Source organism: Aricia agestis, chromosome 1 (assembly GCF_905147365.1).
Source record: "Aricia agestis chromosome 1, ilAriAges1.1, whole genome shotgun sequence".
Taxonomy (NCBI): Eukaryota; Metazoa; Arthropoda; class Insecta; order Lepidoptera; family Lycaenidae; genus Aricia; species Aricia agestis.
In genome coordinates, this window is record NC_056406.1 from 24,832,959 (window position 1) to 24,856,379 (window position 23,421).

General features: G+C 39.0%; 1 protein-coding gene across 7 annotated transcripts in view; it reads left to right on the top strand.

Annotated features, from left to right (window-relative positions):
- The window catches only part of LOC121727411 (protein ultraspiracle homolog), a 48,330-nt gene extending 24,909 nt beyond the window's left edge, over nucleotides 1–23,421 (top strand). For all 7 annotated transcript variants that reach the window (XM_042115303.1, XM_042115256.1, XM_042115272.1 and 4 more), the window contains 7 exons: nucleotides 7,302–7,527; nucleotides 17,388–17,526; nucleotides 19,439–19,581; nucleotides 20,000–20,075; nucleotides 20,719–20,868; nucleotides 21,238–21,287; nucleotides 21,442–23,421. In XM_042115303.1, the coding sequence (XP_041971237.1) occupies nucleotides 7,302–7,527; nucleotides 17,388–17,526; nucleotides 19,439–19,581; nucleotides 20,000–20,075; nucleotides 20,719–20,868; nucleotides 21,238–21,287; nucleotides 21,442–21,663 (1,006 nt within the window). In that variant the 3' untranslated portion in view covers nucleotides 21,664–23,421. The remainder of the gene's footprint in view (nucleotides 1–7,301; nucleotides 7,528–17,387; nucleotides 17,527–19,438; nucleotides 19,582–19,999; nucleotides 20,076–20,718; nucleotides 20,869–21,237; nucleotides 21,288–21,441) is intronic.

Consider the following 23,421-nt stretch of genomic DNA (forward strand, 5'->3'; position numbering starts at 1 on the left):
TAATCATTACAAAACTAAAATACAGACAGTTATTAAGCATTTAGCTCCATTAGAGCTAAAATATTTGTGTTATACCACAGAAATGGATCTAGTTGTTTAAATACCTACTTAGGTAATATTTTTAATGTTTAATGGCGCAAGCACACAAGCAATTTGATATCACAGACGCGACCCAATCTATAGTCTATCCCAAGCGAATAACAATATGTTTGATTAACATATTTAAAATGGTAAAACTGCATAAAAGAATATTACTGCACACGCACAGTGCACATGCTACCACGGTAAAAGAACGCTGGGAAGTTGCGCACACGTGACAGGTCATAAGCGTGTGGCATATATCCTACGAAAAATAAAAATTACATATTATATCCCACATTGGTGACCCTCGACAGAACACGCCTCCTTCATCATCATCACTCCCCGCCCCTCCGCACCGCGCCAGCCAGCATCGCCTCATCGAGTACCTCGTCCACTAGCCGGGCCTGGGCGACTCCGCATTGACATCATCGGGCTTTCTAACACCGACCAGTCAGCAAGCAGAGCACATCTCTCTGGGTCAGCACGTAGCATCGGCCCCGCACGGCAGCTATCCGACTCACAGAATCTCGTGCAGCAGCTTCACAGTTCTGACTCACTGGGACTCACTGCAACAGTTCCGACTCATTGGAACTTTCTGGCACTGGCAACCCAGCGAATAAGACTTCAAGATTCGACCTCCGGTTTATTTCAGTGTTAGATAGCCCATTTGTTGAGGAAGGCTATAGGCTATATTTTATCACGCTAAGACTAATAAGAGCGAAGGAATAGATGAAAATGTGAAAAAAACGGGGGAAATTATATGATATTGCTTATTATTTTATGTTATTTGGCAAACATGAAGAATAGACCACGTGAAGGGACAAAGGCTATTTTTTTGCTGCAATATGTACGGTTGCGTGAAATTCCTAAATTACGCAAGCGAAGCCGCGCGGTACATCTATATATAATAAAATCGTAGGAAAGTCAATTCTGTATATTGAATACTTTTGTACAATAAATAATACTTGGGATGTGATCTACTATGCTAACGCGGACGAAGTCGCGGGCAACAGCTAGTTCTTATAATAAAATCGTAGAAGTAAAATTTTTGTACATTGAAAATAAACTTGAAAAAATGAGTCAGGGGCATGTTAGAAGATAGTAGAACACATTTTAACTGTTTTTGAAATGTTTGTTTCTCTGTTTATCTGTTTGTCGGTTTGTACAGGCTAATCTCTGAATCCGCTAGACCGATTTCAATGAAATTTTGCATGATGATACCTTACATCCCTGTTCAACATCTTAGATACTTTTTTTAACCGACTTTAAAAAAAAGGAGGAATTAATGTTTACTTTGCTGTTTGTGGTCAGATTTTCAAAATTCTTTTTTTGTTGTATAAATTGCCCGAATTTGATACCATGTTTACAATAAAATCGGCCAAGTGCGAGTCGGACTCGTGCACGAAGGGTTTCGTACCGTTATAGAGAAAAAATAAGCCAAAAGTTGTTTTTGTATGGGAGCCCCCCTTAAATTTTAATTATATTCTAATTTTATTATTAATTATTGAAGTACATAATATATAATTAAGGATTCTGTGAAAATTTCAACTGCCTGCCTGTTGTCATTATTGATATCTAGCAAAAAAGGCCAATAAAATTATGTTTGTTGTATGGGAGCCCCCCTTAAATATTGATTTTATTTTGTTTTCAGTGTTTGTTGTTAAAGCGGCAACAGATATACACAATCTGTAAAAATTCAGAACTCTAGCTATAACGGTTCTTGAGATACAGCCTGGAGACAGACCGAACATACATTCACGCGGACGAAGTTGCGGGCAACAGCTAGTCTTTACATACGAGAACTTATGATCTTGTGGTGTACTGGACTACTGGTCAAACCGCTCGTACGCGCGGACATATATAAATAAACATAAGTTGTTATTTAAAATGCATGTAATTTCTGAACAATTTATAATAGGAGTCTATGTCGGGCGAGTCACTCGTTACTCGCTCAGCGCTCTTGCGATTTAGGGCATTTAAATACAATGTAGCGATCCCACTTCTGACACTTCACACGACACGCGCTTGTCCGGTTTTCCGATAGCTGGTGGCTTTATTTGAGAAATTGCCACATAAATTTTATAATCACTGATATTTTAGCTCCTATACGGATGCCCATAAATTATTCTTATCTAAAGACTAAACGTTTTTATTTGTATTACGGGGACATTTAACTAACGACAAGCCTTTTAATAATAAACTAACGCCTTATTTCTTTGTTAAAATATGCACTTTCATGTTTAAAACTAATTTTAAAATTGATCAGCAAGCTCTAAAGATTTAAAGTTTTTCTCTACATATTTAGCTGGTGGATATAATATCTTGCACAATCAGTGAATTATTTTTTCACGTTAGGTACACTAGAAGTGTATGTATGTTACTGTATAATATGTACTTTTAATCACGAATTAAATAGCTGTTATTGATCGTGTCAAGGAGATTGTGTCTAGAGTAACTTTTCAGACCTTTTTTTCGTTTACCTCTTAATATGTGCGTACTAACAGTTATTAGTAAACTGATTTGAACGCCTCCGTGGTCCAGTGGTTCAGAGCTCGGCTCTTGACTCGGAGGTCGTGGGTTCGATTCCCGCGTTGAAAACATGTTATTTCCAAGTTTGGTTAGGATAATGCAGGCTGATCACCTGATTGTCTGACAAGTAAGATGATCCATGCGTCGGATGGGCATGTAAAAAGTCGGTCCTGCGCCTGATCTCTCGCTAGTCGTGTCGGTGTGGGTTATGAGAGTAAAGGAATAGAGAGTGCTCTTGTGTACTGCGCACACACTCGGGCACTATAAAATTACTCCTGCGTAGCTGGCCTGGTTTCCATGAAACCGGCCACCGTCACCGAAACCGGTGTGGGAGCTATTATTGTTAGTAAACTGATATACTTAATATGAGACACTTTTATCATAATATTATATACCACCACAATAATTTTGTCTACTTGTATCATCACGTGCAGTTTAGAACTTAACAATATTTAAACCAATTGGATCCTTGTGCTAGGCTGAGTCAAAGTTGATGGTTGGTTATGGTTATTAATTATTATAATTTGCCAACCATTAACTTTTACTTAGACTATGTAATAGTTATTTTTATGTATAAAAGAGAAGGCGCGATGTTCTGTCACAGGACTTGGAAGATACATGAGGCGTTGGTGGAGAAAATAAAAAAGCTACTTTAAACATTTTCTGTGTAATATTTTGAACTTTGCCACACCAAAATGCACAATGCCTAGTCTAGTACTACTGTAGTTCCCCAAATACAAGTCGTTAGCTACGGTAGACTCAATGCCAAAAATCGAGTCGTGTTTTTGTGGCTGCGGCGAACAAGTGGTCAATAATTATAGTTATGTAATCGTAATATTCAGAAACCTGCAAATACAATGAAGGTTAATTTACTCGCCTCAAGGTCTTCGCTCAATCTTTTTGATTGATTCGGCGCCTTACATGCGGCTCATTTTTTGTATATTTTTATCATCTTGATTTTAGTTTCTATCAATATAATCTCAATTTAAGATATTTGACGTCTGCAGTATGTTAATCAATATACTTTACAATGTAAACTCTATGATAGAGTCGTTATAATTAATTAGTAAAAAGTAGAGAGCCGAGAGGCAGATATATAATAAAAATTTAAATTTAAGTTTTAATATTTGCAATATTTGTGTATCAGATATTAATTAATTACTTTTACATATTTATACCACTCTACCTAGAGTGGGTAAGGGGGAGCACTGTCACAAATACCATTACCTCCTATCAATAATACATATTGTGGCGATAACCTCAACTATTGCCACAATCCTGCATCGCGCTATCGAAGTTTCTAAAAAGGGCAAGACATATCGTCTGAAATGACGTCAGTGGGCTTCGGCTAGCTCTACCATGAGTTTAAAGCTATAGTATTTATCGATACTCGATACCGACTACCTAAATATTTTGTATAGCGAATTTAGTTTCGCAAGTAACCGCTAGAGGCGCTGTAAAATTTGCCATACTAAAAATTTGCGGTAGTCGGTATCGAGTATCGAAAAATACTATAGCTTTAAACTCACGGTAGAGCTAGACCGAGCAACCGAGCAGCGAGCATGCTACCTCGCTAGTCGCTCGGTCGGAAGATCTTCCTTTGAGGTTGCCTCGCATATCTCCACAACCATAAAGGGTCTGTCAGCTGTCTGTTTGTCTGACACATTGAAAAAGTCACATGACTTACGAAACAGAAAACCCGGTATAGCTAGTTATGCGATAATAATTATTATTAGTAAGGAGGTATAGGTTCGTAGGTTCATATTGATTGCAAGTTAAAATTAGCAAAACTATAAGTGGGAAATACTTACCAGTCAGTAGGTACCTGCGGTTGGGTATGAGATGAGGCAGCACTCAGTGAGTCAGTAGGTTAGCAACATTGTCAGTGACAATTTACACTCGTATATTTTGTCGTGTCACGATTGTTTCGTATTCTGTTTGTTTGAAGCTAATTACTTTTTGGACGACCTTTGTTGTTTGTAATTTGCGATTTTGTTTAATTTATTTCTGAATTTTGTTACAAAAAGCTTTTGCGAACTCATAGGTAGATGAATAACATTTCAATAATGTTTGTACTGAAAAAAATGCGACTTTTTAAAATTATGGAATGCGCAAAAGATGTACGACAATTACACAATTAAAAAAGATTGAGGCTACCTGCAGGTATAAGTACGTTGTGAATTTTTTATGCATTGCTTTTGGCCCAAATCTTAAGACTGACATTCAAGTCTTCAAAGTAGTCTCTTGAATGTCGCGGTCGCTCTTAAATCTCAATGGGTGAGGGAGACTGTCTAATGTCTGTACGGGCGATTCATGAGTCGTGGACTCGACGTGGAGTCCGTTACAACTTACAATATTATTTCCTGTGATGTCACACAACCTAGCGTACCGTACCACTGGAAGCGGCTATTATGACACGTCGTATGCTCAAGTGATATACATAGGTATATATTATGTATAATGTATATGTCGCCTATTTATAGACCGTAGTATAGTTATTTGTAGCGAATGTACTCTTCGAAGACTATAATTGTGATTGGACAACAGTTATGATTTGTATCTAAAGTTTTGTGATTTATGTGACAAAAAAATAGGGGTTTTGTTAACTTTTGTTCACTGTTTCGCCCGTTATAATTATAATTCATGTTCGAGAAGCATATTTATTTATTTTTATTTATTTATTTATTTATTTTGGAAAACCAACAGCTTTAAATTACAATACAATAGAAACAACATTATAGAAAAAGAAAGCCCATGACAGGTTTTCACGATTAGAGAATTTATATGAAAGAAAAACAGTAACTTGGACTACTTTTACCCAGTGACAGTTGAAATTTACATGATGCCTATATTATTATGTTTTTGCATGGAAAAGTCACCTCTACGTTATCGTCATAATATTTGTAAATCGTGTTTGTGCTTATCTTTTTATATGTGTATTTACAATTTTAACTCATTTTATATTTAGCTTTCCGAAGTTTTAATATTCTCATAATATTTTAAACCTTGCTGGCAAAGTAAAAATCTTCTTACTTCTTACGATACTCGAATTTAATCGAAATTCGAACAAGGAGGATTGGAAGAAGTTGCAAGAAAAAAATGATATTATAAGTTAGAAATTAAAGTGACAAGTGGCTGCGTATTACATAAGTTTATAAACATAATATTATATATTTTTAAACTACGGTAGCAGTTATAGTGCCCAAGTGTGTGCGCAGTACACTCTCTATTCCTTTCACTCTCATACGTGGGACGGAAGACCGACACGACTGGCGGGAGACCAGGCGCAGGACCGACTGTATGCCCATGCCCATCCGACGCGTGGATCATCTTACTTGTCAGACAATCAGGTGATCAGCCTGCATCATCCTAACCAAATGTTCTATTTTCTGAATACATTTTGACGAAATATTGAAGGAAAATGTCTAAAAAATAAAAAAATACGTGTGGCATTCGGGGACTGTCGCGAGAAACCTATAGAACAGCAGCAATATCTATAATAACAATGCAATAGCAATATATGTAATACTAGTAACCCGCCCCGGCTTCGCACGGGTATAAAATATATTATAGCCTAATGTCACTGAAAAAAATATTAAAATCGATTCAGTAGTTTTGATTTTAAATACTTAATTTATATTCAATACTACCCATGGGCCATGGCCCGTCGGTACTGCCGCAAAAGCTACATCCCGCAATTTTTAAATCTGTAATATCTTCGAAAATATTCATTAAAAAAAATCATAATAATATGCTGTAAAGGACCATAATGTATTTAAAGTATTTAATAGAATAAGGATTATTGCCGTATAGGTTAAAATCGCTTCGAAAATTAGCCATTATTTGAAGTTATTGTGGAATATCCATAAGATATACAGTGTGTAACAAAAACTAGTGATAATACTTTAGGGTGTGTACATGTTCCTTGTAGAGAGTTCACTGTGAAAGTAGCAGCTCTGAAAGACGAACATTTTTTTTCACTTTTGTATGGGCAAGGGCCCGAGCATCACTAGTTTCCCCATACAAAAGTGAAAAAAAATTTTGGTCTTTCAGCGCTGCTACTTTCACAGTGAACTCTCTACAATGAACATGTACACACCCTAAAGTATTATCACTTGTTTTTGTTACACCCTGTATACATATACCATCGCGGAGTTTTCTGTAGACCTTTTCAATGTGTACAATACTTGGTATATTATTTTGATAAATCTTGAGATTGGCGGCGACCGTCGTTTGTGCGACGGGATAGCGATGTAATAAAGTAATAATATGGGCGAAATACTTTAATATGGCAAAACAACGTTTGCTGGGACAGCTAGTAATAATATATAAAATAATATTAAATAATATTATGAAGTGATACCCCTCCCACGAGTGCACTCCCGCATTGGTAGCGCCCACTTCGAAACGGGCGAAAAACGCCTCCGTGGTCCTAGGCTTAGAGCGAGGCCACGCCCTAAACCTAGGACCACGGAGGCGTTGCACAGTACTGTCTAGCACAGTCTAGCACAGTATAGCTATCATTTATACAGTATTGTTATTCTGTGCTGAGAAAAGTATTACGTTATCGGAAATCACGCTATGTCCGCCTGTGATTCGAGTGGTCCAGTAAGATTGGTCTACCTGTGTATTTTTTTAATTGTGTCCCTTGTCTACTACTGGCATTACAAAAGCATCCTATATGTTTCCAGCTGCGAAGGATGCAAGGGGTTCTTCAAGCGGACGGTGCGGAAGGACCTGACGTACGCGTGCCGCGAGGAGCGCAACTGCATCATCGACAAGCGGCAGCGGAACAGGTGCCAGTACTGCCGCTACCAGAAGTGCCTGGCGTGCGGCATGAAGCGCGAGGCCGTGCAGGAGGAGAGGCAGCGCGCGGCGCGAGGCGCTGAGGACGCGCACCCCAGCAGCTCCGTGCAGGTGAGGTGGCCAACGGCCATTGTATCTTTTGCTGCCGGTTACATGAATCATGACGTATCGCAGTCTTTCCAATGCGGATCAGGGGCCGTACCACGAAACTGTTTTGAGACTCAAACAATCGAACGAGAATGCCGCGTCCTGCTCTAACAATGTCATAATATTTTCACGTTTGCTAAAGTAGGACGCGGCATTTTCGTACGATTATTTGAGTCTCAAAACAGTTTCGTGGTACCCCAGAGTAGAACGGGCTATACAACGGGTGTGGTTCCAATGAAATAAAATAATTACTCTTTTACGACTTGTTAATAAAATATACTGTATCCAAACTACGAGACCAGTAAGTTTAATCGAATTCCGTATTGAGAAGACTCTCCCATTGAATTTGATGCCAATAATGTAACCGAAACACGTAATATTTCCTTAGCTTTCCGCAAACTATACAATAGGGATGATGACAAGGTCAAAGATTAGCGAATTTTATTAATAAAATAAAGAAATTACGGTGAAAAATAAGTGTTTCCAAAATTACAGCTCGATTATCGATAGCATTTTTATTTTTTAGGGTCCCGTACCTCAAAAGGAAAAAACGGAACCCTTATAGGATCACTTTGTTGTCCGTCTGTCCGTCCGTCCGTCTGTCAAGACCCTTTTTCTCAGGAACGCGTGGAGGTATGAAGCTGAAATTTATATCAATTACTCAGGTCTACTGTCCCTTGAAGCTGTGAAAAAATCAAACTTCTAAGCCAACGCAATCAAAAGATACAGCCGTTTATGCCGCAAATTTTCGACACTTGCAAGGGAATCAAAACCTACAGGGTGCTTCCCGTGAACTCAGAATCTTGAAATTTGGTACGAAGCAACGTCTTATAGCATAGATAAAGGAAAAATTACGAAAACCATAAATTTTTAGTTACATCACATAATATATTTTTTTTTAATAATTTTAAACTTACTACCCATTTCCTCATAAACGCGTAGAGGTATTAAATTGAAATTCATACCAAATACTCAGGTCTATAATACCTTTAAGCTGTATCAAAATCAAACTTCTATGTCAACGCAATCAAAAGAAACATCAATTTAAGCTGCATATTTTGAAACTCGCAAGTACTCGCAAGGGAATCAAAACCTAAAGGGTACTTCCAGTCGACCTAGAATCTTGAAATTTAGCATGAAGCAACGTTTTATAGCACACATAAAGGAAAAATTCCGAAAACCTTAAATTTTTAGTTACATTACAAAATATATATTTTTTAATAAATATAAACTTATTACTTTTTTCCTCATGAACGCGTAGAGCTATTACTTAAACGATAAAGAGATCTTTGTCTTAAATTTATGCTCCTCCATCTTTCCCCATTGTAATGTTATGAATTTCATTTTGCAATAAAAATACGATAGTTATGACTCGATTGTCGTAATGAACGAACTTTGTAAACCTTGCAGGTTTGTACGGAACCCTCGGTGCGCGAGTCCGACTCGCACTTGGCCGGTTTTTTTGTTATGCGCCTTCAAAGTTAGATAATCAAGTCGATTTTTTTTTTCAATTAAATTTCTTAATATTTTTATATCAATCGAAAACTTATGCAATTAAAAGCAACTTTTGTTATGAAACCACTTTCATAAACGCAACATTTAATATACCTGTCGAACAAAGTTCTCTCCCGATGCGTACAAACTACGAAAGAGTGACGTCAGTCTGTCGTAGCACTTTGTATGGAGCGTTTCGGGCAGGTCTAATTTATGAGATGTTTGAATTGTCATATCTTGGTAAATTTTTAAGCTATCAGAGTCATTCTTTCAGCGATGTTTCTATTTTTTAAGGGTCTTTCAATTACCAATAAGAAAAAAAAATAGTCATCTATTGTGCCAATGCAATTTAATTATAATACAGAATTTTATAGTTGTGTAGATGATACTTTTATACTTAAATTTTTGGCCGGTGCCTAATTAACTTAAGTATCAAGGTCAGCCTGTTCATAAAAGGTTAGAACATTAAGCGTATCTCTTCATCCAAAAATTAACATAAAATTGATGTCCTTGTAATATAGACGTTGGCAAAATACACCTTTTGTTGGGTGAATCGTTTCCTGGGACACGTGTGGCCAAGGTCTGTGATAATGTACACTGAAGGTTGCCTTGTTAGCGCGTCCACATGTCCCAACTCCCATGTTACTTGTGTACAATTTGACCCCACATGTTAATATTTTTAACACGATAGGCAGCTGAAATTGTTATCTTTTGAGGAATTAAAGAGGTTTTAATATACAGTATGTTGAGTACCTTAAAATTTATGTTAGGGAGTGGTTGAATGATTACAACAATATTTTCCGAAATAAGTAAAGGTCTATTAGGTGTTGTATGTTTGAGGAAAACTTTTACGGCTGGTGTTAATAACAATTATAATACGTTTTTAGCAAAGCGTGAGGAAACCAAAGCTTCAAATTATTACTAGGGTCCCAATTCCCAAATGGCACGGGTACAACGCTCAGTGGGGGCTCCGGTGTTGAAATAAATGTAAGTGAATATACCAGTGGGTTATGTTAACAGTTAAACGGTACATGCGTAACGTTGGCCAACTGCATGTGATTTACGGCCAACAGCGAGTGTCTTCGTTGGCATTATGGTGCTATTTCCACACATATACATGTAAGATGTCTATCGCCTGATACTTAGGAGAAGTCCATAAATTAATAATAATAAGCTTTATTTGCCACTACAAAACACGGTTATAATTACGTAAAGTATTTTAGAGAAAGGTCCAGCCGCATCTCATTTGGAGTGAGAGAGGGCTCTCAACAATTTTTTGATTTTTTGCTAACAATAAAGTGTGTCAAAATTACGTTAAAAAAATGTTTCAGTATATTAATTACTCCTATTGTCCACCATGAATAGGTAATAAGGTTAAAAGCTTTATTAAATAAACTTTTGTGCTAGAATTAGATAACCTATTCATGATCCAACATTAACGTCAGAGCGGGACGACAAAATAGAAATCTAATATCTCATCCCAGCCTGCCATCTACAAAACATAATATATATAGGTAAGGTAAATGAGGGCTTTGTTGATGTACATTATGTAGTCGATGCTGTGAAAGTATAAAGTTACAATAATGTAGTCATTCCCCAGTCAGGCCTAATAATAACTAGACCACTCCCCCGCCTTTAGTGACATAGGGATGAGCAGTATTTCTCGATAAGGCACCTGATGATTAAGATATACATAAAGAAAGACGGTATTGGTATTAAAAGTCAAAAAGAGAAAAGAAAACAATTATTGTATAATGTATTTTAGAAGTACATAGGTATATCAACAGATTTCAAGTTGTTGCACTGGATGCATCTCACTTTGGTGTAGACTGTAGAGTATACTTGCGTTCATTAGAAGCTGTTATTCTTAATTACTGCAAAAGTTACACATTATTCTTATAATCCAGTCTCTATGAGTCTGTAAAGTACGTTTAGAAAATGTTTCAAAACATTAACCTTTGTACTTAAAAGGTTTTTCTCTCCCTAAAAGTAGCGAATCAAACTGACAGGGCCAGTCTAAATAAGTTAATTTGATACAAATATCGATATTCGCCCGACTCTAGACAACCGCAAATGATTCGTGGTATTATCGATTATATCGGAGGAATCAATAGCGTGCAATTAAATACAGTGACATCATAAAATATAAGATATGATTCAGGGGCCGAAAATAACTTGATCCACGTTCATTTGAATACATGCTCCGCAGTCCGCGATGTGGTTACATAAATAATGTAATTATCCTAATGTTTTTACAACGGGTTATGACTTACATGACGTTTGTTTTGGTGTACCTTTCGGTTTGGTAGAGCCGGCTTCTTAGGATTTGGGATTTGACTTGATATTGGGAAAATGCTCTTCGAGCCTTGAGGTTTTAGGTCAAATAATGATACAGGTATACGTGGGAGAGCCATGCTTCGGCACGAATGGGCCGGCTCGACCGGATAAATACCACGTTCTCACAGAAAACCGGCGTGAAACAGCGCTTGCGCTGTGTTTCGCCGAGTGAGTGAGTTTACCGGAGGCCCAATCCCCTAACCCCTACCCTATTCCCTTCCCTACTCTCAACTATTCCCTTCTCTTCCCTTCCCTACCCTCCCCCATTACCCTATTTCCTCTTTAAAATCTGGCAACGCACCTGCAGCTCTTTTGATGCTGCGAGTGTCCATGGACGACGGAAGTTGCTTTCCATCAGGTGACCCGTTTGCTCGTTTATTTCATATAAAAAAAAAAAAGGTTAGAAAAAAAGTAAAAGTATTATTTGATAAGTTCGTAGATATTTGCAAATCATTTTGATTAAATGGAATACTGATATGAGTACTATATAGAGGCATTTTACGGCTTCTAAGGATTTGGGATTTGGGTATAGTATACACTATACACTTTGAGTTTTACTTTTGTTTAATTTTGGAAACAACTTCATTTATACTTATTCAATTTAAAAGAAAATTTAGATAGATGCATAATATTTTCCTTTTTGGTAGAGCTAGGAGCTATTTGGGATTTAGGAATATGCATTTGAAGCTTTGAGGATTTTGTTACTTCAATCAGTGTCTTTAATCAATTCGATGATGTTTTCCAAACTATCTAAATTATTTTTACTTATCATAAATTGAAAACTGGTGTGACTAGATGTTCATCCGTTTTCGTAGGTATTATATTTGGCTATATAACCGATAGCGCGGTCTTTTTGCATTCCTTCGTTTCGTACTTTTTTTTAATCTCGCGCCATGCTGGGTGGTGCAATGTCATAATTTGATTGAGGCCGCATGCGTCAGTGACACAAAAATGCGAATCCTCGTGTGGGAGTCGGTCAAGTCCACCAGACGGACGCGTCATTACTTACCTGACATACATGTAATACACATGTATGTCAGCTATTGTTACTCGGTATAGGCAGAATAATTATTATGGTCTTGACTTGACATTGAAATACTAAGGCTAATGTTAAGAACACTGAATGATAGCTTTTAGCTAGAGAACTAGGAAGCTTATTTACATGCATATATTTGAATATTGTAGAGGTCAATGTTTAAGGGCTATGGATAAAAACTGTCTACAACGGTTTCATTAAACCTTGTAGTGTATGTGCGCAGTACGAAAAATACTGTTTTGGTTACCAGTAGGAGTTAAGACAGATGACCGACACGCCTTCAGAGAAATCTGGCTTTCCAGATCTTCAGATTTGACATAACATGCTCATTAGGCGCATGAATTAATGACTATCTTGGGACCTAGATTAAAGTTAGGTAGGAATCGAGAGCCTAGCTCCGAACCACGGAGGTCTATGAATGCTACGTTTAAGCACCTTTATTCTTAGGAATATATCAAACACATAATAAAAGATACACTTTCTGTTAATATATTTTCTAGAAACGAAACGTTCATTACTGCTCACGCCTTAAAGGTCACGGAAATGTTCCTATTTTTAGACCATAATATACATTCTGCGTTTAAACTTAACGTGTGAGACGAAAAGCTTTTTATATAATGTTAATGTACGTCTGCACGTCTGTTTTTTAACGTAATATGACACATTGCAGCTATAACACCTGCAATTATGATTTGGTAACGAGCCAGATTATGAGAAAAATCTTTTTCCTCGTCCCATGCGAGTGTGACGTCAATAGCTTCTATACTTTACCTAAGAATTAAATAACCTAAAAAGATATATAGAATTTAGTAGTATACATTTCATACTTGAATTTATAGTAGATCGTTTTTTTGGCCATCTTGTCTCAATCTGGTTAATACTTGTGGATTGAATTTCATGTTATCTATACTAATATTATAAAGCGGAAGAGTTTGTTAGTTTGTTTGTGTGTTTGAAAAATTTGAAAAATTCTTTCAGTGTTAAATAGTCCATTTATCGAGGAAGGCTATAGGCTATATTTTATCACACTAAGACTAATAAGAGCGAAGAAATAGAGGAAATGTGGAAAAAGCGGGGGGAAATTATTTAAAAGGGCTTATTTGAACGCGCTATTCTCAGTAAGTACTGGTCTTATTTGAAAAATTCTTTCGGTGTTAAATAAGCCCAGTTATTGAGAACGGCTATAGGCTATATTTTATCATGCTAAGCCCCAATTTCACCAACGTCTGTTAGTGTTAACAGCTTGTTAAAATGTCCTGTCTTCTCTTTCATTCATATGAAAAACGAAAGAGCTAACGTGATACTAATTCGAGCATTAACTTTAACAGTCGTTGGTGAAATTTGGTCTAAGACTAATAGGAGCGAAGAAATAAAGGAAAATGTGGAAAAAACGGGGGAAATTATTTGAAAGGGCTTATCTCACGAACTACTAGACCATTTTTTCTGTTATTTGGATCAGATAAGAAGTAGACCACGTGAAGGATCACTGCCTTTTTTTATGGACTAATTTTTCTGTGTAATATCTAATTTACGCGGGCAAAGCCGCGCGGAACGTCTAGTCTTTATCATACTTTGTATGAAAGAGCAGGCTGAAGTAGGCCTAAATAGAGCTTACTTTTTTGTTATATTATGTTTTAGAAAGCAGAAGAAACGGCAATAACCCTCGAAAATGCTGTTGATTATCGAATGATAAATAAAGTTGTAGATTTTATTTAGTTAGGACGAGGAAAACTTAAAGCACACACCCCGTATGAGTGCCCGGATGGCAATCAAATATTTAATCTCATAAGATCAATGTTGATTCAGCCGATTGCAGTGATACATCTTCGTTAGGTTTTGGAGTGCCTGGTAAGGCTTAAGAGGGCGACTAACTCCAAAAATCAAACATAGTCCTTCTCTCTTTACACTCACGCCCTTCATATTTCATATGCCAGATGAAAAAGAACGACGCGGATTCATCGCCAAATTAGTTTTTTCTCAATAACTCGATAAATATCAACATTTTAAATATCCGCTAGGTTGATCTCTCCACGGGCGTATATATGTCGCAGCCGACTGGTTTAAATAGCCGTTCAATCAAACAGCTAGCCCTTTGACTGAACAACGCCACTCAATCACACGGCTATACGTCGTTTAGCCGACTTGTTGACTACAACGTTCAATACTACAGCTAGACGACGCTTAACCAACTGGTTTGTTTTTGTTTTGGCGGGGGGCTGCGCCCCCCTAGCCCCCCTAAATAGAGGAAAATGTGGAAAAATCTATACTAATATTATAAAGCGGAAGAGTTTGTTTATTTGAACGCGCTAATCTCAGTAACTACTGGTCCGATTTGAAAAAATTTTTCAGTGTTAGATAGCCCATTTATCGAGGAAGGCTATAGGCTATATTTTATCACACTAAGTCTTATAGGGGCGAAGAAATAGAGGAAAATGTGGATAAAACAGGTGGAAATTATTTGAAAGGGCTTATTTGAACGAGCTAATCTCAAGAACTACTGGTCCGATTTGAAAAATTATTTCAGTGCTAGATAGCCCATTTATTGAGAAAGGCTATTAGGCTATATTTTATCACGCCAATATTAATAAGTGCTAAGAAATAGAGAAAAGTGTGAAAAAAACGAGGGAAATTAGTTGAAAGGGCTTATTTGAACGCGCTTAATCTCAGGAACTACTATACCGATTTGAAAAATTATTTCAGTGTTAGATAGCTTATTTATCAGGAAAGGCTGTGTCACTATCAGTAACACTGCGTGGTAAAAAGAGACGTGTGATACATGACAACAGCACTCTTTTTTTGACGTCCAGTCGGCACGTGTCGCATAGAATTCATGTTCAATCATGCTTGTGTAAGTGTTTACGTACACATAATATTTTTCACACAGATGAAAACCAATTTCGGTTTCGTTTGACAGCTCGAGATTGTTGCTCTATTCCGCTAGGTATATTAACTTTATGGGATAAACGCAGGTAGCAATGCTGCAATGTAGGATTCTTCTTATGTCAAAAAAGTACTCTTTCAATAGGATACTAAACCATAGGTAATATGGACAAAAACTGGTTTTAGACTAAATTATAACGTGAGTCGTGACACACTACTTGACTAAGCTCCAATTTCACCAACGTCTGTTAGTGTTAACAGCTTGTTAAAATGTAATGTCTTCGATTTCATTTATAAGAAAAACGAAAGAGGTTACGTGATACTAATTCGAGCGTTAACTTTAACAGTCGTTGGTGAAATTGGGGCTAAAGCTACTAAATGTTAGAACTTAGTTCTAGTTTATAACAATGATTTTATTATGATAAGTCTCAATGCTTATGTAATACCTACACAATTTTAATTAATGGCTTCTAATTGGCAAGACAATGATACCATATTTAATGTGTTCAAACGCTAGACACATTAAGATATATTCACCGAAATTAACATAAAAACATCACTCAAGCGACGCCTGGAAAGACATAATGAAGGTTCGGGTTTAATTGCGTTTTATGTTACAAATATAATTAAACTCGCTCAAGTCGTAGGCGAATGAAGTGGGTAACTAACAATTCGAAAATTTAGTTTTTTGCGTACCTAAATGGTACATTTAGGACCGGAAAAAATATTTGAAATAATAAATGTGGATTCTATGTATAGTATAAATATTTTAGCCAGATGATGTAATAGGTAAGTTACAAGATTAGTTCAAATTACAAGGGGAAAAGCGAGTAATTGCCCTTATGTTATAAAATTTTAGTTATCCATTTCATCCAGTTACGCCTTCAATTCACAAATCGTTAACGACTACCGAGTAATGTGTACATTTGTGAAACATTCGACGACTGCTCGTAATTAGCTTCTAAGAATTATACTGATACGCTTGAAGTAATTATTTTTTTGATTTTAATCATAAAATTATTGTGTCAGAGTGAAATGGTTTTGTCCTCAAAGGGGTATAAAAGTATACTGTTGCTTTTTCCCTTGACCTATCAACTCTTCTATGATAATAATTAAAAGCAATACTTACAAAATAGTCATTTTCAAACTGAAACTGTTCACATAAAGACGGGGAAGGATAGTTTTGAATATGTATTGAACTTTAACTGCCTAAATACAACTAAGAACTAGGGTGACATTTTTTTTAAGAAATAAGGGGCAAACGAGCAAACGGGTCACCTGATGGAAAGCAACTTCCGTCGCCCATGGACGCTCGCAGCATCAGAAGAGCTGCAGGTGCGTTGCCGGCCTTTTAAGGGGTAACAGGGGAGGGTAGGGAAGGGAATTACAGGGGAGGGTGAGGAAGGAAATAGGGGAGGGTAGGGAAGGGAAAAGGGTAGGGGATTGGGCCTCCGGTAAACTCACTAACTCGGCGAAACACAGCGCAAGCGCTGTTTCACGCCGGTTTTCTGTGAGGACGTGGTATTTCTCCGGTCGAGCCGGCCCATTCGTGCCGAAGCATGGCTCTCCCACGTCATACACAGTACACACCTACTCATATTAATTAACATACACTTACACACTTACACATATATACTCCTTATGTATCAAAATCTTATATCACAAGCTTAAAAAAAATCAATTTCTTAATTGCACGCTTTTAAGCATTTGTGTATCATCCCACAAAAATATAAGTATTGAGTTATGATTTTTAAATGCAGTCATTATTCTTAAGATCATTTAGAAAAAGACTGCATTCATAACTAAAAAAAAATGTGGAGTAATACACAAAATATAAATCGACCAATTTATATTCTTCGCAGGGCCGAGGGCGCCGAAGGAAGGCAAACAAAAACAAGCCCCACTTTTTAGCCCTACCAGCACTCTGGGCGCCGAAGGAAGGCAAAAAAAACAAGCCCCATTTTTTAGCCCTACCAGCACCCTGGGCGCCGAAGAAATTTTACCCAGGGCGCCAGTAGTGCTAAAACCGGCACTGATTGTTCGTAAACACATCTAACTTGGCGCTGTGAAATTCCAGGAGCTGTCGATAGAGCGCCTGCTGGAGATGGAGTCGCTGGTGGCGGACCCCAGCGAGGAGTTCCAGTTCCTCCGTGTCGGCCCAGACAGCGGCGTGCCGCCCCGGTACCGCGCGCCCGTCTCCTCCCTGTGCCAGATCGGTACGATGTGGTTTATTATTATAATTACTTAACTAGATAATAATAATAATATCAATGGACGCTTCACACCACGTCAGTCTGGACTCTGGCCCCGTGCTAAGTACTTGAAGGACTTGTGTTACGGGACACGGGATACCAGACAACGGAAATATATTTAATACTTTTATTATTATATTTACTATTATATTAACACATTCACAATTATTTGAACAACAATTAAGCAAACTTTATAGAAACATTGTCAGCCGTACTAGTAATAACTGTCACAGCTGCCTGATCTCTGACTTACTAACTTACCCACAAAGAAAATTATTATGGATAGCTGCATCATGCCCTGCCTCCTATACGGCTGCCAAACATGGACATTCACAAAAAACATTAAAACCAGAATAAAAAACACCCAAAAAGCAATGGAGAGAAGCATGCTAAGAATAAGAAAGATTGATAAAATAAGGAGTGAAGTAATTAGGGAAAAAACAAAAATTACAGATGCATTAAAACATGCACTTACCTTGAAATGGCAATGGGCTGGACATATCGCTCGCTTCAAGGACAAGAGGTGGACATTCATGACAACCAAATGGAAAGGGCCCACGGGCAAAAGAAAAGTAGGCAGACCAAAACAAAATTGGTCGCACGATATAGTCCAAATAGCTGGAAAAGATTGGATTGACAAAGCAATGGGTAGAGAAGGCTGGGGGAGGCCTATACCCGAGAATTGAGGAGGTGGGGTGAGGACCTAGCGCAGGCCCAGTACGGTCAACGTACTGCTCAGGCTCTGCGTCCAGTTCTTGCGGCGTGGATGCGTCGCAAGAGAAAACCCCTCACCTTCCGCCTTACACAGGTGCTCACCGGACACGGATGTTTCGGTGCGTACTTGTGTAAGGTCGCCAGGAAGGAGCCTACGCCAGCCTGCCATGAGTGCGGCGCTGCGGAGGACACGGCCCAGCACACCCTCGAGGTGTGCGATCGTTGGGCCGTGCAGCGCCATGATCTCATGGCGGTGCTTGGGCGGAACCTCTCACTCTCGAACATGGTTCGCTGCATGCTCGAGAGCGATAAGGCCTGGCAGGCGGCGGTCTCTTTCTGCGAAACCGTCCTTTCGCAGAAAGAGGCCGCGGAGCGGAACAGAGAGGATGACCCATCCTCCGTTCCGCTCCGCCGGCGTAGGACGGGAGTGCGGAGGCGTCGTTACGCGAACCTCCAAACTTCTGGATGGGATGGGAACCTGCCCGGTTTAGCTAGTCCCGGCGCCGAGGGGAACGCTTCAGTTTGCCGGAGTGTTCCCTTACTTTGGTGGAAGTCCGGTCCCTTTTGAGGTAGACCGGCCGGTCATGGAGGGGGTCCTGTGTTACACAGATCACATACCGGGGTGCTTCAGCTTACTGAGGCACATCCCCAACCCGGGGCACCCATGGTGGGTTTCCCCTGCGCACAAAAAAGGCCTATACCCGAGAAGGGACAACTTCACCACATTCAACTATTGTAATAATTAAACAACTCTTATTGTAATATTTACTGGGTGGTGAATTGAACAAAAGGCTATAATAATAATAAAAAAAAAGCTGGCTGATCTACTAGCAGGACATCATAACATTGTTAATATAAAAAATAAGTACAATGTGATTACTGACTTACAAGAACAGTGTGAATACTATACGTATAATTAAGATTTTTATTATATGATACACATATTTAATACACACCCTGACCCAGGAACAGTTTTAAAAACTTTTTGTTCCGTCGGCGGGATTCGAACCCGCGACCCCCGCAGAATCCTTGAGCGCTGACAACACACTCAACCACTGAGCGCTAAAGGGCGTCTTACGGAACACGGTTGTTTTAACAGAAATATTGAATTTTATGACGAATAACTTTAAAATGAATATAATGTAAGTAAATCAATTTCCAGGCAACAAGCAGATAGCGGCGCTGGTGGTATGGGCGCGCGACATCCCGCACTTCGGCCAGCTGGACCTGGACGACCAGGTCTGCCTGCTCAAGGCCTCCTGGAACGAGCTGCTGCTCTTCGCCATCGCCTGGCGCTCCATGGAGGTACGCTATACACCAGTATTTCCCAAAGTGGGTGATAACGCCCTCTTGTGGACGCTGAAGGTCTAAGGGGGGCATTATGGGACCCAGAAGAAATGGGCGCGTTGTGTAGAGGCTTGGGGGGTGAATTATTTTTATCTAAATGCATTTTAAATTAAAACAATGGGGGCGCTAAAACATAATTTGTTCTCAAAGTGGGCAGTAGACAATAAGTTTGAAAACCACTGCTATACGCAATGCCGGTTTTAGCACTACCAGCGCCCTGGGCGAGATTTCTACGGCGCTTCTTGGTGCTGCATCATCTACTGACATCATAATACTGTTACACACAATGCCATCTCATCAGCACGTAACAATACTATAGTAATACTTAAAGGCTGTCATAAAATAATTGAACACTTTGTTTTTATGTATATTTCAGTACCTGGAGGACGAGCGGGAGAACATGGACGGCACGCGCACCGTCTCCCCGCCGCAGCTCATGTGTCTCATGCCCGGTTAGTAACATATTATTATACAAGTAGGGCCCGATCTAGGGGGGGGGCAAACCGGGCAATTGCCCGGGGCGGCAAGAATGAGGGGCGGCAAATTGAGAGCGGCGCGGTGTCGCGTCGGTGGCCTTCGCACGCGAGTCCAACTCGCACTTGGCCGGTTTTTGGGGCGGCAATTATTACTTTGCCCAGAGCGGCGAAATAGCTGGATCGGGTGCTGTATACAAGTTGTAACAAAACAAAGTGATAATAGGCAGGTTATTTTATTGGAACGAAATTCCTTATCGCGCGTTGCGAAAGGGGGCTAGATGGAAAAAGTAGTAATGACACTTTATGACCAACACTTAGCGAAGTAGGGGCAGAGGGAGTTGATGTGTTGATGATTTTTCACTTTTGTATGGGCAAGCGCCCCAGAGTAACGAGTTTCCCATACATAAGTAAAAAAAAATATTGGTGTTTCAGCGCTTCTACTTTCACAGTGATCTCTACAATGGAAGAATTATCACTTAGTTTTGTAATTTGTTTCACCCTGTACATTATAGAATGTTCAACACTGTTTCTGTGGGGATACCGGGGGTAGGCGGAGCAAAGCAAACGAATGATTGATCAAATGAATTAGAATATTAATTGAATGTGTGTAACGTTCCAGGCATGACGCTGCACCGCAACTCGGCGCTGCAGGCGGGCGTGGGCCAGATCTTCGACCGCGTGCTGTCGGAGCTGTCGCTGCGGATGCGCGCGTTGCGCGTCGACCAGGCCGAGTACGTCGCGCTCAAGGCCATCGTGCTGCTCAACCCCGGTATGTTTGTCATTAGAAGCAGGATTTAGACAACAAGAGTTCATCCATAAAGTACGTCACACTTAAAGGGAGGATGGGGTAGATGAAGTGTGACATGGTGTGACGGACTTAATGGATGGTCCCCAAGGAAAGTTGGCCGAACGAGAACTTCTTGAAGAAACCGAAAGCGTGAAGCGAGAGGTCTATAGGCTAAATATCGTATTTAGCTAACCTCGGTTCATTTTGGTTGAAGTGATCTAATTCACTTTCTACTGCACGTGTTTTTATGTAATTTTACAGTTTGGTTCCAGGAAAGATATCTTAAAGACGATATTATATGTGTCGTTTACAAAATTATCTGTGATTGTTATTTTTTTTTTTTCATTTCAGATGTAAAAGGACTGAAAAATCGACAAGAAGTCGACGTACTACGAGAAAAGGTATAAAGTTCTTTAAATATTTAAGCAGTCGTAGCGTATTTAAAAATTAAAACGAATCAGTCGACAAAAGTATATTGTGACTATTATAACCAGTGCCTATACTTGTTATTTGAGGCGGAGGCCATAAAGGCAATAACAGCTTTCCCTTCGGCAGATGTTCTCGTGCCTGGACGAGTACTGCCGGCGCGCGCACAGCTCGCAGGAGGGCCGCTTCGCCGCGCTGCTGCTGCGGCTGCCGGCGCTGCGCAGCATCTCGCTGAAGAGCTTCGAGCACCTCTTTCACTTCCGACTCGTCAGCGACGGCCAGGTCGGGCCCTACATCCGCGACGCGCTGCGCAACCACGCGCCCCCCATACACGCCAACTCGCTTATGTAACGCGCGCTAAACGATAAGCGACCAGCAATCGCGGCGTAAGCATCAACTGCGAGCTAAGGGTCGCCTACTGCGACTTTTAGTAGCGATGCAGTCGCGCGATTATGAAGCGCACGACTGCATCACTACTGACGCGCGTTAGTCGCATTTGCAACTCCATACAAAACACACAGCTAGCGACTGCATCGCGACTGTATCGAAGCAAATATGCGACAGTATCGCGACTGCATCGCTACAAAAAGTCGCAATGGGTGCACGGCCTAGCCAAGCAATCGCGGGATAAACCGCGAAATAAGCGACAAATTGCGGGATAAGTAACAGCCGCGAGTTAAGCTACCGGCGATCGTGAAATAACCGATCTGCAATTGCGGAATAAGTCGCACCCGTGAACTAAGCGATAAGCGATTGAGGCAAACCAGCACCAACGGTACAGCCAGATCCAACTCGGTTAGGCGTTTTTGAATTGAATAAACGTATGCTCAAAAAAAAAAACTCATGGAATACTGTATGGTACTCGAAAAATCAATTTCAGTGATAAATTTCAATTCAAAAATACCCTAATGACAATGGATATATTTTGGCTTTTAACCCTCAAGATAACTATCAATACTTTACAGAGTGGCTTAACTTATTTAAAGCCCCGTTTTAACGAGTTTTAATAGGCACTAGATTTTTTGGAAAGGGCCCAAATGATGTCCGTAACGCTTTGGGAGACTTGAGTGTAAGCGCGTATTCTACAGCAATATTGCTAACTCGTTGAGCTGTTTAGTCGGTTCAAGATTAGCCATACAGAATCGCAATAAGCGAAAATTAAATTGTTATATAAGAGTTGTAGTTTGTTCAGTAAATTAGATTTGTGATTTGTCGGCATTTCGACTAGATAGCTTGTAGCTATCTAAATGTAACTAAACAGAGAAATATTATTCAGTATAATATGTAAAAAATTAAGCAAGAGCAAAACGTTTTAACTCGTACTTCGTTTGACGAAGAATCCGCAAGAATAATGTCATCACAAACACAATATAAAACTTACATTAAAAACAAATACATTTATGTATTACAATCTAGGCAGTACTGTCTCAGTTAATGGAACTATTATTATAGTCAACCATAATTATTAATTATTATTATTATAATTAAAACATTTAGATGTATATCTATATTCTACGTGTTAAATTTAAATATGTATATAGATTTAATGTAATGTTGAAACTAATTACGTTAGGTAAGCTCAATATCGAACACATGATTATTATTTCTGGTGTCGGCATTAGATTTGTGATCGTTGATTAGCTTAGAATGAGGATCGTGTTAAAACTAAAAACTATTATAGGTTCATTCGTTATACAATTCATGGGTAATCTCGCGTGATTTTGCGAATAGTTCGTGAACGCGAATTGTTTAGATTTTCACAAATTTCGTGTAATTTTTCACCATATTTCGGTAAAACTTGCTCGGTGTTGCATGGCATTCACCTAATTAGTACAGAGCGGGCTCTATGAATGTCAGCCGACGTTGTGCCATACGCAATATTGATATCCAAATGTTGCCTGGCAATAGCTAGACTGAATAATTTTGTACTATCACGGTGTAAAACTAAAACTTTAAAAATTCTAAACGATCGATAATTTTTCTGAATGCTCTGTTGAACACCAGAACACTTACGTCTCCAAATTATTTTCTCTATAAAGCGTCTTAAACGTAAATAAAATACGTTATTAATTGACATGCTGAATTTAAAATTAATTATTGAATTAAGTT